Source organism: Protopterus annectens, chromosome 9.part0 (genome assembly GCF_019279795.1).
Source record: "Protopterus annectens isolate FY-2018-M chromosome 9.part0, PAN1.0, whole genome shotgun sequence".
Lineage (NCBI taxonomy): Eukaryota > Metazoa > Chordata > Ceratodontiformes > Protopteridae > Protopterus > Protopterus annectens.
In genome coordinates, this window is record NC_056743.1 from 1,909,345,171 (window position 1) to 1,909,365,200 (window position 20,030).

General features: G+C 38.1%; 1 protein-coding gene across 1 annotated transcript in view; it reads left to right on the forward strand.

The window, feature by feature from the left end:
• Positions 1-20,030, forward strand: part of VAV1 (vav guanine nucleotide exchange factor 1) — a gene marked incomplete at its 3' end in the record, with an annotated part of 1,650,237 nt that overhangs the window by 953,210 nt on the left and 676,997 nt on the right. Inside the window, 1 exon segment of the mRNA XM_044084720.1 lies at positions 17,209-17,295. Coding sequence (XP_043940655.1) covers positions 17,209-17,295 — 87 coding nt within the window.

Here is a 20,030-nt window from a genome sequence, read left to right on the forward strand (position 1 = left end):
TATATCAGTCATTTCCAGGGTAAGGAGTACTTTTAGGAAAGTGAGTATTTTGTTTATGCTCCTTGTATTGAGTAGAAATGCCTTTCTGTTATCAAGATTCTGTTTAGTTATGTTGGAAGCTTTTGGGGGCTAGAGCGGTCTAAAAAAGGCACAATGGGGTAAAAAAAAAGTTTTGCCAACATGCAACAGTCTTGGTGGTGGGGGGCATTCCTAGTGAAGTGGTTAAGACTGTCCCCCATGTCCTCCCAGGCTGGGATATATTTTGGACCCCCTTTAAATGACACCAAAAGCTTAAGTCAATACATTCCTGAGACCCTTGAGGAGACTTTTGCCTAATTTTGCAATTGCCCTAAAGTTCTGTCTGGTTAAGTGACATTGTTTTGTAAATGTAGGTGAGAACCATCTTTACCAGCCTTAGTAGAGGAGCGAGTAGTGGTTCTGAATCATTCATGCATTATTCACTCATTCATCATTCAGTCATTCGTTGTTCTGATACTAGTTCTATCCTGGTCATTTCCAGCCCAAAGGAGGATTCCAGACAAGAAACATGACAGTTAAGCAGCAATTGTGAAATTACCCTTAGTTATGAAACTGCACAATGAAAGTTTAATAGATCATCAAATGCTACCCTAATGTCAATATGGTGAAATTCTGACTAAATAATTTGCATGTTCAAAGTTATGAGTACATTCCTTTTTGTAGAATATTCTCATAAATTACAAAATATGCATTCATAGATTCATATAGGTGTGAACTAGACTCATGCCCTCATGGGCAATTTTAAACCAAGCCATGCATCCCAAATCACTAACAAGTTCTGGTACCCTTGGTACATGTAAGCAGGGGCTCAGAAGATGAACCATTTACAGGTTACCTGTGTCCATTAGAGACACAGGTGCGAAATCAGGGATGAATTTCCAGTTCCCCATCCAGATGTCTAAATTGCACTTGAATTGGGTTAGGGAGGAACTCTGATTCACATGAATGGGGAGCCTGTTCCATACACTGGGTAGTCTCTGAGATACATACCTATCTCTCCAGCAGGTCCTGTTTATATCACAAGCAAGGTTTAAGTCTTTAGAATGGGTAACTCTGGTGCTGTTTGTTTTATGAATGTGAATAAGGTCTATCAGTGTGGGGTTTGACAATGCCTTGTATGCCAGACATAGATCTCCCCTCAACATCATGTAGGAGACAGAATAAAGTAAAAGGGCCTTGAGGTGGTCTGCATAGGACATGTTATTTATGCCCTGTATTCTTTTAGTGAGGAACATCTGTGGACGTTCAAATTTTTTTTAAAAAGTTAACTTTATTGTCATTTAGATCTACACAAGTGTAGATTAAATGAGATTCCATGCAATCAGCTCATCATGGGACACACAAAAAGAAACAACATACATAGAAAGACATAATTTAAAATAACATATAATAATACTACCACTTTCTTAGAAATCAACCCTACACTTAAGTATATAGCTACATATATTCCTAGAAAATGACACATGTTAAGATACTAAAAACACGCATGTAGCAGCAAGGCTCAGGTAATAGTATTGCACATGAACTATGTACCACATTGTGGGTGAACAAGCACATAGCAGTAGCAGCTGAAGAGAAAGCATTGCACCTGGGTTAGTAGTATAAATTATAATGGTTAGCTGGGCTTAATAAATAATAGATAAAATAATATCGCACAGTGAATGGGAAGTCCCAGCTTTCTGACCTGTCAATGATCAGACCTAATGTTGGAGTTAAGAAGTCTGATTACCTTTGGATAAAATCTGTCTTTGAATCTAGTTGTCCTGCATTGAATGCTGCGGTATCTTTTACCCAATGACAGGCTCATACATAGACTGTTTGCAGGATGAGTTGCATCATTTAGTATTTTGGTCACTCTCTTTAGGCTCCTTCATGTATAAAACCCTGGATTGTGGGCAGACTAGTTCCGGTTATCCTCTTGGCACCTCTCACCACTCTCTGCAGGAATGTCTTATCTGCAACCAAACAGCTCCCATGCCACACCGAAAATTGTTGAATGAGCCTGGTTAAGTACATGCCAAAGAAGTCATTGTACTCAATGATAGATATGATGAGCACCAAATACAGTGGAACAATGACCTTTAAGACCTGGATACCTTATCTTTGTTTACAAGTTGTGCAAAATAGAATGGTTTCCTCATTACTGTAAATGTGATGGTTGAAAGTTAGATTGTTGTCTTTGTGTGTAAAGTCCCTGACTATTGGGTCAGCTCTTATGGGTGTGCTGTCAATATGGTACTTGCCAGGGGTGGATGACTTCTCGAAAGATACTATTTTGTATTTCTTGGCAGTTAGTTTTAGTCCATGGGTCTGAAACCAGTTAGTTTGTCTGTGTCAGCCCTACTTTGAGAAAAGTAGTGTCTGTGGGGGATTCTATGACAGCTCCTAATTTGCTATCATTTGCAAATTTGATTAGCCAGAGGCCCTTGACATTTGCCTTGACTTCAGAGAATGCCAAAAAGGAGCAGTCTCTAGACTGATCACTGAGGTATCCTTCTGTAGACGTGAATTTTCCAACCTGCCTGTGAGCAAGCTGGTAATCCACTGGGTGACACAAGGGTTTATAGCTGGGTGATACAAGGGTTTACCACAGGGTGACACAAGGGTTTACCACAGGGTGACACAAGGGTTTATACCAGGGTGACTCAAGGGTTTATATCTGGGTGACACAAGGGTTTATACCAGGGTGACACAAGGGTTTATACCTAGTCTCGTGAATTTGTCAATGGTGCCAAAGTGGGATAGTGTGTCAAATGCCTTGGACTGGTCAGGGTAGGCAGTGTGAACCATTTTGCCCTCATCTATTGCTTTGATGACCTTTTCAAAGAAATCTACCAAGTTGAGTAGGTATGACCTGCACTTGAAGAAATTAAAGTGAGTCCGATCCAGTGTCTGTAGGTTTTCTGTGGCATTAGTGTCCAGTGTCTGTAGGTTTTCTGTGGCATTAGTGTCCAGTGTCTGTAAGTTTTCTGTGGCATTAGAGTCCAGTGTCTGTAGGTTTTCTGTGGCATTAGTGTCCAGTGTCTGTAGGTTTTCTGTGGCATTAGTGATCATTTCCATGGTAATTCTTTTCATAGCTTTGCTTATCAGAATAGTGACACTTATATATCTGTATTTTCCAGGGTCTGTAGATGGCCCACCTTTGTGTAGGGGGATGACTGTTACTGTTCTGTATTCATAAGGCACAAAACCTGCTTGGAGGATTTGGTTAAATAGTGATTCCAAAGGGCTTGATATGCTGTGTTTTATCATATTTAGGAAGCAACCTGTGATATTGTCTTGGCTCATGAATGCAGTGTTCTTGGTCTTACACGGAGTATTGAGGATAGCAGGGGGAGTTATACTTGATAGTATTTCCTCAGGAGAGGCTGGGGGAGATAGGGGTAAAGTTAGAGCTGAATTTGTCTGCCAGAAGATTTGCTATATGTTCTGGCTCAGTATAGGTGGGCTCATTTACAATAAGTACCGCCCACAATCGTGTGTTGCCTTTGAGGTTATGGATATAGCTAAAAAATGCCTTGTGGTTGTCCTTCACCTGGGAGGCCAGATTTACATCAAATTTGGATTTGTTAAACTCCATTTGTCCTATAAGTTGTTTAGTTTGATGAGAACTCGTTTATCCTGCTGGGAGCTGCAGCTCCTATTTTTTGCCATGATTTTCTTCCTTCTGTTATGCAACCTTTTGATGTTGTGATTCCAGCAGGGGGGCTTGTTTTTTGCATTAACTCTGTGATTATTCCTAGTTTGTACAGCTCTTTCTATGCAGCTATTAAGATATCTATATAGGGTTTCTATGAACAGTTCCACATAGGCAGCCCTGTTCTCACAGTTTGGGTGGAGCTTGAAATGGTGCCAGGTTATCATTTAATAGCAGGAACTTAGTGTTATAGTAGTTGCTGAACAGTCCAAGGTTAGCTTATTTTTACTTCAAAGGGGACTGTCTTGTGGCGGAGGGGATTCTTTATGTGAAAACACAGTATGGAATATACAATAAATTCCTTATTGAAATCGGGAGACTCACGTTACTGAGTCCCAAAAGACTGAAAAAATGGAGAAGAATGAATATCGAGCATCTCAAGGGGACAAATCCCCTCATAAACTCATACTCATAATGTGGGAAGCAAGGCCAACACCCCTTAAACCACATCATATACATACATATACATACACCCCTTAAACTGCATCATATACATACATATACATACATCCCTTTAAACCACATCATATACATACATATACATACACCCCTTAAACCACATCATATACATACATATACATACACCCCTTAAACCGCATCATATACATACATATACATACACCCCTTAAACCACATCATATACATACATATACATACACCCCTTAAACCACATCATATACATACATATACATACACCCCTTAAACCGCATCATATACATACATATACATACACCCCTTAAACCACATCATATACATACATATACATACACCCCTTAAACCGCATCATATACATACATATACATACACCCCTTAAACCGCATCATATACATACATATACATACACCCCTTAAACCACATCATATACATACATATACATACACCCCTTAAACCACATCATATACATACATATACAAACACCCCTTAAACCGCATCATATACATACATATACATACACCCCTTAAACCACATCATATACATACATATACATACACCCCTTAAACCGCATCATATACATACATATACATACACCCCTTAAACCGCATCATATACATACATATACATACACCTCTTAAACCACATCATATACATACATATACATACACCCCTTAAACCGCATCATATACATACATATACATACACCCCTTAAACCACATCATATACATACATATACATACACCCCTTAAACCACATCATATACATGCATATACATACACCCCTTAAACCACATCATATACATACATATACATATACCCCTTAAACCACATCATATACATACATATACATACACCCCTTAAACCCGCATCATATACATACATATACATACACCCCTTAAACCGCATCATATACATACATATACATACACCCCTCAAACCGCATCATATATATACATATACATACACCCCTTAAACTGCATCATATACATACATATACATACACCCCTTAAACCACATCATATACATACATATACATACACCCCTTAAACCACATCATATACATACATATACATACATATGTATCAGAGAGAGTGCCATACCTTGTAAAAAGGGAAATTTGTTAGAGATGACACTCTTGGACTTAGTATATGTAAGTCTGGATTTTAGGGCATTCAGTCCCCACATTTCAGGACTTTTTAAATACTAGAAAAGGTGCCACATTTGCAACAAGAATTTAAAGAGATACATGCATTTAAACCTATAACCCGCGGTGGTGGTGCTGCGGTAGCATTGTCGCCTCACAGTAAAACACTTTCCGGTTCGATTCTCAGCTCGAGCTTCTTCTGCGTGGAGACATGCGTGAATGGGCGTACCTTCGCTGAAGGTTGTGTGTCAGGCCTGGCAAGCCGGTACGTAAAAATCAACTGCCAATCATTAACGGACCGGAGTTCCGCTGTGGCGACCCCTAACCGGGAAAAGCTGAAAGACGCAAACAAACATCTATTTAAACCTACAATGTTAAAATCACACAAAAACACTATAAAAACGTTCTGCACCTGGTTTAAGATTGCATATACACAATAAAGCAGTAAAAAATACTTAAATAAATATTAAGTATTAAATGTGCAGATAAGAAGCACTCAGTAAGTAATGCTCAATTAATAGTAAAATTCAACAGCAAAGGATCCCAACTCTATAAATGCCAACCTCCCTAGGTCATATTAATCACTAAATATCACAACAATCAGTCACCAAAGTATCAGAAACAAAATACCAGAATTTCATTCCTGGATATCCCTTAATAAACCCCACATAAGAGCTCAATTTACCTTCCTCAGAAACTAATAATATTTGCTCATGCATATCTTCACCAAGCCTCTAAAACTGGAACTTGCTACTGTTATATATGAGCTCAACTCTCTCTCCTATGCTATGATTTGTATATTCTCTCTGTCTCCATTTGTGTTTCCCATACTTTCTCTATCTCCAACTGCTTGCTTCCAGTATATGAGATGTAATGCATGACAAGTTGGTTACAATCTACTACAACCTCTTCATGTAAATACAGTCTTTCTCTCTCTTTGTATGGCATTATACTCTTTTGCATTACCTTTATATTACTTACTACTCTTTTGAATGTACTCTTGAATGTACCTTTATATTACTTACTACTCTTTTGAATGTATTTCTGTATGTGACGAATTTTTATTGTACATTGTACTATGATTTATTTATTGTACATTGTACTATGATTTATTTAATAACCCCGCCTAATTCCTTTTCGTGTGTCAAGAACCTAGCCAATCCTCCTGCGACTGAAAGTGCTGGTCTTATCTTGCACCCTCTATCAAGAAAAATAAAGTAGGTTATGGGCATAGTCCCTTTGTTGTGAAAGGCTCCTGTCTGATACTCCGACCAGGGTCTTATAGTTTGCCTGGGCCTGTGTCGCCAGCAGCCAGTACCTTACCTTCTCAGTCTCTCCTCTACCCCTATTGCCCCTACTCCTTCCCTGCTCACAGTTTTTAGTCCTTTGTACTGTTTCTCTTTACCTTCAGTAGTTTCCCCACTCTCCCTCTACTGTACCTGTGCTATTTGCTAGGTGGCACTCTCCTCTTCTGCTTTGTTTTAGCTTTGTTTTTCTACCTCTGCTTCTCCTTTTGCTATTTCCACAATCATCATCTGCTTTATCCTACCTGACTTACTGCCTATCTCCCTTCATACTGTTCTGTTCTTATCCCTGTACTTGCCTATTTTTACTTCTATACTTGGACCTGCTCCTTCTCCATTCTGTACTGTCTGCTTATACTCTTATACTACCTTCCTCTAATCTACTTTCTTTCTCTGGTGTACTTAGTATTTACTCCTTCAGTCTTACACCTATCTTACCATACTCACCTTCTTTTACTGATTGTCTACTTTCCTATCTCTCCTTCAGTTGTTTCTACCCTCTCCGTTCGCCCTGCAGGCTCACTCTGCTCCCCTCCCTACCCCCAATTCCCACCCACCCCCAAGGGTCCTACACTTAAACCTCTCTAGACACACCCCCTACCTCTACCATCCTATCAGCTTTAGTCTCTTTTCACTCTCTTTTTTATACCCCACCCCTCACCTCTCCCCCTTTTCTCCCAATATCTCTCTCTGTCCATTTACCCTCCCTTATTAATCCAACCTATTATTTCTCTCTACTTTTTGCCCTCAAATATTCCACAGTCCTTTCTTATACACTCCCTACTCTACTTCTTTCATATTTCACTTCCTGAAACTTGCTATTAACTGTTTAACCTTGTTTGCCTCTACCTTACCCTTTCTCCTATCATGGCTACCAACTCTTTTACTATACCTATACTCTCACTCTTACTCTTAACTATCATGCTCTCAGCCTACCTTCTTACCTTCTTTGAAAATCAACTTTTTGTCCAGCCTACTTACACACAAAAACAAACCTTAACTTGCCCTTCTACTACTCTCAATTCATACCCCATCATTTCCTGCACCCCCAGATACCTTCTATCCAAATACCATAGACTCTCCCATATTAATTATGTCCTAACTACTGATAAAAAAATTGAAGCTTCAAATCCACCTAATAACTCATTAACTAAACTTATTAATCTCACCTTACAAGATGGAGACATCCATCATAACCCAGGCCCAACAGACCCCCTCATTCCAAATTTCTAGACCAAAAACTAATAATACTCTCCTAATAGGTCATCTTAACATTCAAAGTTTAAATAACAAAGTATCACACCTCCATGCACTCCTAGATACCCACTCTTTTGACATCCTCTGCCTCTCAGAGACCTGGCTAAAACCCGACACCAAAGATACTGCCATTTTACCACATGGCTATAATATAGCTAGACTTGACCGTTCAAAACGTAAAGGTGGTGGAGTTGCAATCCTCTTTAAGAATCATTTAAATATCTCCACCCTGCCAGTAGACCCAACACAGGATAGCAAAGCAGAAATCATTATTACAAAACTTCAATTGAATTCTAGGAAATCCCTTTACATAATTTGTATGTACTTACCTCCTGGTAACAATATACCCACTTTAGAAGCCTTTCTCAACTGGGTATCTACAACTTACCCCCAAGAAACTGTAATTCTTGGTGACTTTAATATAGACTGGAAAAGTATTAATGCTGAAAATCCTACTTCTCACATTAACCTCCATGGTTTCACCCAAACCATGACCTCAACTACAAGAATCAATAAGCCTAATAATAAAGACAGTATTCTTGACTGGATACTTATAAACAAGGACAAACAATTATATGATGTAGGAACCCTGCCAGATGATGTCAGTGACCACTCTCTGACTTGTATTACAAGAGACAAGATTGAATTTCCTAACCTCCCAAACATTAGAAAAATACGCTCTACCAAAGTTTAACATAGATTTATTTCAAGCTGAACTGAACTCATGTAACTGGAACCGCTTAAAAACACTTCCTCTGGAAAATGCAGTATTATACTTTAATACTACCTTCTTATCCATTCTTGATAAATATGCCCCCGAACGTACTGTCAGAATGAAACCTAACATTGCCCCATGGCTCTCTAAGGAAACAAAAAACTTAATTCTCTCCAGAAATAAAGTCTGGGCTTTATGGAGACACCATAGAAATAACCCTGATCTTATTCACTTCCGTCAGCTTAGAAATCTGACAAAAAAAGCAATTATTACTGACAAAAAAAACTTTTACTGTAGACTCCAACAAACAAACCATAACAACCCCAAACAGTTCTGGTCTTCAATCAATAAACTCCTTTCCCCAGGAACAACCAAAACTCCCACCCCTCTTAATGCTGACCCAGACAACCCCCACCAAACTGCTAATGCTTTTAATTCTTTCTTTATTGACTCTCTCCAAACCCTAGCCAGACAAATGAACATCAACAATGTCTCCCCTCCAAGTAACCTTATGGACCCATCCTATAACTTTACACTACAACCTATCCCCACATCTTTTATCCATAGACGTATTAACAAACTTAAACCTTGTACCCCTTCAGCTGACAAGCTCCCATCTCTCTATCTACAAAGGGCTGCCAAAGTGATTGTATATCCTATATCCATACTCATAAATAGGACAATCCAAGAAGGAACCGTCCCTGATATCTGGAAAGTTTCCCATATTATTCCATTACATAAAGGGGGTAACTCTATCGATTACTCCAACTACAGACCAATTGGTCTCCTTTCTCCATTAGCAAAAATTATGGAAAAATGTATTCACTGGCAACTTCTACAACATCTCACTCTGCACAACATAATAGCAAACTGTCAACATGGTTTTAGACCTCATCATAGTACTACCACTGCTCTCTTATCTTTTGTAGAAACCATCAATAAGAACTGTAATAATAACCTTCTCTCTTCTGCTCTCTTTATTGACCTCTCCAAAGCATTCGACATGGTCAACCACTCCACCTTAATTAACATACTTGAATCCCTCTCCTTTGACAACCTAGCCACTAAATGGTTTAAATCTTACCTTAGCAATAGACAACAAGCAGTTCTATGGGGAAATCAAATCTCTTCTCTCCTACCCATTAACATTGGTGTCCCTCAGGGCTCCATTCTTGGGCCACTTCTATTCTCCCTTTTCATTAATGATCTTCATTCTGCTATCCCTCAGGCTACCTGCATCCAATATGCAGACGACTCTACCCTTATCTGCTCTGCTTTTTCTCCTACTGAACTTTGTTCACTTACTCAAAAGATCTTCAACTCAGTTGAAACATGGTTCTATAAACATTCCCTCCTATTAAATGCCAAAAAAACTAAACTTCTTCTCTTTACTCCCACCACCCGATCCCCTTCCTTACACTTCACCATTTCCTCTAATAATGCCACGGTTATCACACCCGATCCTACAACAAAACCATTAGGAATAACCATCGACAATAATCTCTCTTTTGATCAACACATTAATAACACCATTAAATCGGTCAACAGAAAAATAGGATCCTTATATCGAATTAAACCCTTCCTAACTGAATCTGCTAGAGCCAAGATTGCCCACTCCCATCTATTGTCAACACTTCTCTACGCTTCACCTATATTTACCAACCTTAAGAAAGCCAACCTTAATAAACTGGCTACATGCTATAATAACATCACCCGCTTCGCCACTGGCAACCCCTTCAGAACCCACCACTGTATTAACCTGAAACAACTAGGCTGGCTGGAATTCCAAAACCTTCTGCTCATCCCCCAACTGAACATTGCCCACAAAATACTGCACCAGCCTTCCAACACCCCTGTACTCTCAGAACGTTTAATCCCATACAATAATCTTAACTCCCTTCGTTCTTCTAGGAAACTTATGGCCAGATTAACAAAGTCCAATAACTCAGCTGGTGGCTCTCTTTTTCTAGTACAGTAGGAAGGAAGTGGAATCTACTACCCAGTGACATAACACTAACCTCATCACTACCCAGTGACATAACACTAACCTCATCACTACCCAGTGACATAACACTAACCTCATCACTGCCCCTCTTCAAATAAAGAATAAAAGAACACTTGAAAAGTCACTGGCTCTGTTCCTGCACTAAACCTGACTAAATAATTCTCCCCCTTCTCTATCTCTTTCCTCCCCCCCATCTCTCTCCCTCTGCCATGAATAACTATCTCAATCTCTAACTTATCTCTTTTCCTCTTTGCTGAAAGCTTGTTTAATCCATTCTTGTCTTTTCTTTTTACTTTACTCTCTTCTTCTTACTTTGCTCCCATTTCTCCTCCCTACTATATATTTGTTTTATTTCTTTCCTTCCCTTCTTTTCAAAAATATCTTCTTTTTACTTCCTAACTCACCTTTCCCTGATTTTGTTACCCTTTATTTAGTTCGTTTATAGGTAATGATGTTAGTTCCTATTTGTAAATTTTTTTTTTTGTCTGCTAACTTTCTTTATTGTCTTTACATTGATGCTGCTGTTTTTGTTGTATTGACTCTCGTATGTTGTATGTTTTTTTTTCTGCATATTGTGTGGAGCTTTTCTCCCCGGGCCTCTACTGAAAATGGAAATATATCCAGCTAGACTAGCCCGGTCAACAAATGTAAAATAAATAAATAAATAAATAATAGTGGTGCTTTTCCTCCCCAGGCCTCTGCTGAAAAAATACCTGTGTCCAGTTGGACTTTCCCGGTAAACAAATGTAAAATAAATAAATAAATATAACAGCTGCAACTGAAACTTGGTTAAAACCCTACATAAAAGACTCAGAATTCCTCCCCCTCCAGGCTACGCCTGTCTAAGGGCTGACATACCCCATAAAAATGAGGAGACATAGCAATACTCTTTCCTAAGATCTTCACCACTGTTCCATCCCTATTCCTTAATTCTCCACAGCTGAGGTACTAATATCACTTCTTAAAATGAACATTTCTAAGTATGTCTGCATCATAGCTATATATATCCCCCCATGTAATAATATTCCCTGCTAGAAAATTTTCATACCTGGATATCAAACAATATACACAACAAAACAGTTATCTTAGGTGATGTAAACATACATTGGCTAGATTTCTCAGGTCACTCTCCATCTAATATCAACGTCTTCAACTTTACACAGCTAATCACAGATACAACTAAACCTAACAGAAACAGACAGTGGCTCACAAGTAGATCTAACAGAAACAGAGAGTGGCTCATAAGTAGACCTACCAGTAACAAAGACAGTGGCTCACAAGTAGACCTAACAGTAACAAAGACAGTGGCTCACAAGTAGACCTAACAGAAACAAAGACAGTGGCTCACTTCTTGACTGGATATTATTCTCTGACCCAAACAAAATTTCAGCAGCAGACACACTTCCCTACAGCATTACTGACCATCTACCAGCCTATATACTATGTAAGACCACCCCAACACCTACCCAACTCCAATATAAATAAACTAGAAGCCTAATAAATGTTAATCCTACAACCCTAAATGAAACCCTGAGAATAATCAATTGAAATATACTAAAAATTCTACCCCTTGATGAAGCTGTAGATTCATTAATTCCACATTCCTCAACACCTTAAACAACCTAGCCCCACTATGATAAAAGAGAGTAAAACTAAACATCCCATATGGCTCTCCAGAGCAACCAAAGGTCCAAGAATTTCACTGATCTCCTACAATTTAGACATCTCCATAACCAAGCAAAGTGCCTAGTCATCAAGGACAGACAAGAATATTATCTAAGCCTCCAAACAAACTACAAACAAAATTCAAAGAACTGTGGAACTCTATCTGATCTCTACTTAACCCTAGTACCAAAAACAATCCTTGCCCAATCCCAGAGAAAACACCTAGTGAAATAACCACCCCTCTTCAACTCACATTTCATTGATGCAATAGCTAAACTTACCACTACCTTTCCCCAAACATAGCATCTCAAACTTTAATCCACTAACACTTCCCTCACAGAATATTATTACCCCCTACCCACTCACATTTTCATTCTTCCCCATACCCATTGCTACTATCAAAAAAACTACTCCTTAAACTGAAACTTGGCTCCAGTGCCCTTGACACCTTAGCTCCAGAATACCTCCAAGCATCCGTGAGATCCATTGCTTATCTCATTGGCATACTTCCCAATAGATCTCTCCAAGAGTTTCCCCTCCACAAAAGTGGTAATAATAGAGATATCTCTAATTTTTGACCCATTACTATTCTCTACCCCCCTCTCTAAAATCCTAGAGAAATGTATCGATAATCAACTTCTAAATTATTTACTTCTAAACCATCTCCTCTCCCTAACTCAACATGGGTTTAGTCCAGCTCGTACCACAACTACAGCTCTTATGTCCTTCATGGACACAACCAAGCTGGAAATGCTGGTAAATTTGTATCCTCACTCTTTAACTGGTTAATTTGTATCCTCACTCTTTAACTGGTAAATTTGTATCCTCAACTGGTAAATTTGTATCCTCACTCTTTAACTGGTAAATTTGTATCCTCACTCTTTAACTGGTAAATTTGTATCCTCAACTGGTAAATTTGTACCCTCACTCTTTAACTGGTAAATTTGTATCCTCACTCTTTAACTGGTAAATTTGTATCCTCCCTCTTTAACTGGTAAATTTGTACCCTCACTCTTTAACTGGTAAATTTGTACCCTCACTCTTTAACTGGTAAATTTGTATCCTCACTCTTTAACTGGTAAATTTGTATCCTCACTCTTTAACTGGTAAATTTGTATCCTCAACTGGTAAATTTGTACCCTCACTCTTTAACTGGTAAATTTGTATCCTCACTCTTTAACTGGTAAATTTGTATCCTCACTCTTTAACTGGTAAATTTGTATCCTCACTCTTTAACTGGTAAATTTGTATCCTCCCTCTTTAACTGGTAAATTTGTACCCTCACTCTTTAACTGGTAAATTTGTATCCTCACTCTTTAACTGGTAAATTTGTATCCTCACTCTTTAACTGGTAAATTTGTACCCTCACTCTTTAACTGGTAAATTTGTACCCTCACTCTTTAACTGGTAAATTTGTATCCTCACTCTTTAACTGGTAAATTTGTATCCTCACTCTTTAACTGGTAAATTTGTATCCTCACTCTTTCTCGACCTCTCAAAAGCTTTTGACACAGTCTCACCTCTGCTCCTCACTAAACTCGCCAATCTAGGTATCTCCCCCCCTGCTGTAAACTGGTTCACTAACTATCTAAAAAACAGACAGCAATCTACCAGATGGTTCAACTCTTTCTGCCCATTTGTTGAGTCTTCCACAGGTGTTCCCATGGGCTCTATGTTACAACCTCTTCTCTGCAGTGTTTTCATAAACGACGTTCCTTCCACTGTTAAGCATGGATCAGCAGTACAAAATGCAGAGGATTCTACTATTACTTGCGCTGCTAAATCAACAACAGAACTTCTGCAAATTACCCAGAATGCCTTACTGCTACTGAAATTTGGACGGCCAATAATCATCTCGCCCTAAACCCCAATAAAAAAAATATTATTTACTCCCAAGAAAAGCCTCTCTGTAAACAAGACAGATTTCTCCATTCATTGTCAAAATAACACCACTATAGAGGTTGTCTCCCACACTAAATTACTAGGAGGTATTTTGGATGAAAACCTGACATTTGACCTCCATATCCATAATAATATAAAAAAAACGCACCAAAAGCTAGACACCCTTTATAAACATAAACACTTTGTTAACTGGGTACTCTCACCTTAACCTTTCTCCTAACTTCTCTCCTGTATGGTGCTCCTCTCCTTACCAATGTCCAGTCCTCCCTAAAAACCAAGCTTGAGTGATGTTACAATATGTTTGCCAAGTTTGCAATCAATGCAAAATACTCTTCCCAGCACTGCATCTCCCTACAATTGCTTAACTGGCTTGAATTTCCACATTACCTAATCTACCTACAACTAATCACAGCACACAGAATCATTTACAAACCTTTAGACTGACCATCCCTTTCTTCCATTTTAATTTACTATCACCCAAATAGGCCACTCAGATCCGAAAATCTACTTCTCCTGCAAGTAAACAAATCAAAACTCCCAGCTGGCCACATCCTCAACTCTTTCTCTATTGCCAAACTATGGAATGATCTCCCAATAGTTATCAGGACCTCCAGTAGCATCTTCCCCTTCAAAAAAATCTCTGCAACAACACATCTCTACTTTATGGCAATGCAGATGCCTCAGTTCTCATCTTTGCATAACCTGAGTCCCCGCACCTTAAATCATACTCACCCTTATTCACATCTTCACCCCTTCAGATCTCCTCTTTGCCACTAATTAAAACATGTATAAGATATCTATCCATGCCTAACTATCAGGGAATAATTCAATTACATGCTGCAATGTGGTATTGTTCTGATGATGGGTGGCACAGTGGTCCAGCGGTTAACATTGTCACCTCTCAGCAAGAGGTTCTCCGGTTCAATTCTCAGCTGGGGTGCTTTCTGTGTGGAGTTTGCATGTTCTCCCTGCATCCACGTGGGTTTCCTCCCACAATCCAAAAACATGCATCTCGAGCATTTCTCCCTGGGCCTCTGCTGAAAATAAGTTCTGACCTAGTCGGACTTTCCTGGTCAACAAATGTTAAATAAAAATGAATAAATTATCAGCTTAGAACACCTTGAAACATATAGCAATAGGGCTGTTTTAAATCGTTTTATTTAAAATGTATAGTAATGTGATTGCTTAAGTAACTATGTATCCCTTAACTGTATTGATCTGTTCATATCAAATGTTACATACGCTTATTTTCTGATTTAGTGTAATACTATTTATTTCTACTAACTGCTTTGGATATTATGTACTATTATACTAACTACCTTGTGGAGCTTTTCTTCCCGGGCCTCCACTGAAAATGGGTTGTTCTGGTCCACTGGACTTTCCCAGTAAACAAATGCCAAAAAATAAATAAATAAATAAATAAATAAATATATGACAGGCAGTCAGATTTAGTTTTTGAAATTGTTTTGATGGATATTAAATCATTAATACCCGGCAGATCAGTTGCATTTAATAATGTTTGGTACAGAAATGTTTGTAGTGATTTTTTTTATTGTCTGATTTTTAATATTGAAGGTTTAAATGGATGTATCTGTTTAAATTCTTATCGTAAATGTGGCGCCTTTTCTAGTATTCATATGGGAGGAAGTTCCTTTGTGGTGGAATGAAAACGCTTTAAGTTAAATTAAAGATTCTGCTGTGGCCTCTGGTGCAGCGTTTTTATTTTATTTAAATTTGACAAAATATTCTTTGTAACCTACAGAGAAATGCATATCTAATGGTATTTAGACCAACTGCAGAATTTGGACCTGTTTTCCAAATATCTCCCTATTAAAATGCTGCCACTTGAAATATTAAGTGCCAAAAAGCCAAAGAAAAAAGACCAAAAACCCAGAGAAAGTGAACCTAAAAAAATACTCGTCTCCTTAAAACTTCCAAACTTATATATACCGACTCCAAGATTGCAATACCTCAAAGAAAAGGGTATATTCTGAGAAATGGATTCTCGGACTTTGATTTAACCTTCATCATTTTCTTAAGAAAAATGCCATGTAGTCATAACATCTTCTTGAATGCAAATCCACTTCTATCAGAGAGTTTGCCTATATTAATTTATTCATTTTCTAATTACCCATTTAATGCACTTCAGTGTCATAGGGAACTAGAACCTTTCCTTGCACTCTTTGAATTTAAGACAGAGAAACCTAATTCTGGACAATATGTTAGTCTGTCACAGAACACACATAAATACACATGTATGCCTGCACACACATACACACACACACAAGTATAGATGCACAAACATATACACATGTACACACACACATTCACTCATACATGACAAGCACAAGGAGGACTGAATACAGCGTTAACACTGCACATGTTTTTTTTGTTTGTTTTTTTTGAATGTGAGAGGAAATTGCTGTGCAACGACCCACACAGATGCAAGAAGGATGTGCCAGTTTCACAGAGGAGGCACCCATATATTTCTAGAATGTCCAGATTTTGTCTCCTATTTTTGGTCTGTTTCTCATAAAATTGTGGTGTTCTGGCAGATCATTATCAAATAATTGAGTGTTCAAGTCAGAAAAACAATAACAGACTTTTAAGATTCACACTTCATACCCTTCAGAAAATTCATGCTAATGTAAAACCTGTTATTCTATCAACTTTCTAAGTTTGTAAGCGCAATATATAAAAATTCCCCCCTCTCCATTACTTATGGTTTTGTCCAGATTTCTCATTGTAAGAGGTTGAGAGGTGTAGAGGCACCCAAGAACCGAAATGGAGACTTGAGAGATGAGAGGCAATAATACTAACTGCTCAGCACTGCACCACCCCCCTCATTTCACTTACATTCAGGTAAAACAATTGACAGGAGTTTTTGTACTGGCACTTTGCTATCATTACTTTGAACTGTCCTCAGAAAAAATCCAGGTTAGTTTTTAATGTGTTTTAAGTATGAATAGATGTTTATAAAGTTATCATTTTTTCAATAATCTGCATAAACCATAAAAGTAAAATGATGTATTGTTTTTCTGTCTAGGATTTAGCTCAATGTGTAAATGAAGTCAAAAGGGACAATGAAACTCTAAAACAAATAACTCATTTCCAGTTGTCAATAGAAAACCTGGTAAGTATGTCCTCGATTATATTTATAATATGATGACTTAAAGATCTATAGATAACTACTAGTCAAATCTTCTCTAGTTATATTACAGTAGAAAGCTTTTCCTGTAACTCCTACCTGTGTTTTGTTTCTATACCAGAATCCGAGTCAGTACCTTTGCTAGTTACCTTTATGCCTAGACATGATTCACACATTTTCTGTTAGTTTTGGTTTAGCACCCCCTTCAACTATCAAGCCTCTCCTGGCACCCCTCCTTGACCTGCTCTTTCTTCCAAGTTGAAGGCACTGACTTCTCTCATTCCTGCAGGTAAAAGTTTAACTATCAGAAATGGTGGTATAATCCTGAGTGTGCACTGGAATATTCTAGTGCTAATGTCCCTACCCATGCCCTACAGTGAATGATCCAATAGAAAGTTTGGGGAGGGCAGGTTTATTCTTCACATTATGGACAGAAGTAGCTTATAAATGCCTGGCCCTCAATATCCTTTTTGGATGTAGGGCATCAGTATACTTTTGTGAAGATTTGGCTAGGCTTAGAAAAGCCCATTGGGTCATTAGTCTATGAATCTATGACTATAACTAAGGGGTACTAGCAAATCCCTCTAAGAGTTTAAACCAGGAAAAGAAGCCTTTTCAAAATCAGAGCATTTTCCAGCATACTCTTTCCTTTTGGGCTACTCATTGCCCCAGCAAGCTTGCAGAGGTTAAAGGACAGAATCATAATGCCCCATGTCCGATATCTGCCTGTTACCAACACAATGCCATGTCCATCCTGTGGATTGCGACTCCTATCCAGCTAAGGTCTGGGTTGTATGTGAGTGCTCGAGACAGGCTATGATGGCTGTTAATGCCTTCAAGACCAAGTTAGGCATGACAGATATAAAATATTTGGGGGGGGGGTTGTTAGGCCCCTGAAAGAAAATCTGTAAGATGAGAAAGTCTATTCCAACTACTAAGGGCAAGTTAGGGCATTCTTGAGGTATGGTGGCTAATATCAAAAGTCTGAACCGCATTTTGCATCTGTACAGACTTGACAAAAAGGAAGATGTCTCAAAATAAAATGAATACTAGAGTTAAACGGTGTTTTATGAAGCTGGAAGAAACATGTCTCTTAAAATAAAATGAATACTAGAGTTAAACTGTGTTTTATGAAGCTGGAAGAACATGTCTCTTAAAATAAAATGAATACTAGAGTTAAACGGTGTTTAATAAAGCTGGAAGAAACATGTCTCTTAAAATGAATACTAGAGTTAAACGGTGTTTTATAAAGCTGGAAGAAACATGTCTCTTAAAATAAAATGAATACTAGAGTTAAACGGTGTTTTATGAAGCTGGAAGAAACATGTCTCTTAAAATAAAATGAATACTAGAGTTAAACAGTGTTTTATGAAGCTGGAAGAACATGTCTCTTAAAATAAAATGAATACTAGAGTTAAACGGTGTTTTATGAAGCTGGAAGAAACATGTCTCTTAAAATAAAATGAATACTAGAGTTAAACGGTGTTTTATGAAGCTGGAAGAAACATGTCTCTTAAAATAAAATGAATACTAGAGTTAAACAGTGTTTTATGAAGCTGGAAGAACATGTCTCTTAAAATAAAATGAATACTAGAGTTAAACGGTGTTTAATAAAGCTGGAAGAAACATGTCTCTTAAAATGAATACTAGAGTTAAACGGTGTTTTATGAAGCTGGAAGAAACATGTCTGTTAAAATAAAATGAATACTAGAGTTAAACGGTGTTTTATGAAGCTGGAAGAAACATCATGTTCATAGCCAGATTTGTAACATCCCTGGACGTCTATTGACTTTTCATAGTTCATGCTGAAGCTTCAGAGGTAGGCTTGGGCACAGGGCTTTCTCAGGACTTCGAAACAGAACACTCCATCTGCTTTAAAAGCCAAAAATTAAATAAAGGAGACTTTGTGTATTCCACTGTTGAGGGAAAACATCTTTGACAATTAAGATGGTACTTTTGTAACTAAAGTATTATATTATCTCTCTGAATGGGAGCTTAGATTGGTCACAGACCATACCGTCCAATGCTGCTCCATAATCAACAAGATGAAAATACTAAACATTTGCAGTGGACACTCGCCTTGCAACCATTTAAGTTACTGTAAAACATTGGTCAGGAGCAACCCCTCATAGGTTCATAGATTAATACTAGGCTAACTGCTCTTGAGGGCCATTTTAAGCCTAGCCAATTACCACATGTGGGTATCAAACCCTACACCTTGTGTCTGTAAGGTAAACACCTTAACCATTATGCCAGCCTCCTAACCCCACAATGCAGGTGGAGTCTGTTTAAAGCTATCAGCCCATCTAATGGGGCTGAAACTGAGGGGGTTCCAAAGGGGTATGGGCAAGGAAACATAATGAGGCAAATAATATCGTTGTGAATAAAGTGTTTTTTAAATTATAAACTTATAAACAGTACAGCATTGTATAAGTGTCATTTTCCCGTTTCAAGCAATACTTTTTGTATTAGGAAGGTTCTTATACAGACTGCAGATCTGAAGAAGCTTGTTGTAAGAGCAAAAGCACTAATCTGTTCTTCAATAAAGAAGCTTTGATTTCTAAACAAATGACAAATAAATAAATAAAATATAATTGCTTGATTACTCTAACATCTCAGCTGAGCTTGTCTGTAGTGCACGGTTGGTTCTTTTTCCTATTTTTTTATGATTCTCAGCCAGAAACTTTATTGCTCACATTACCAATTTTCCCTGTGGTCTA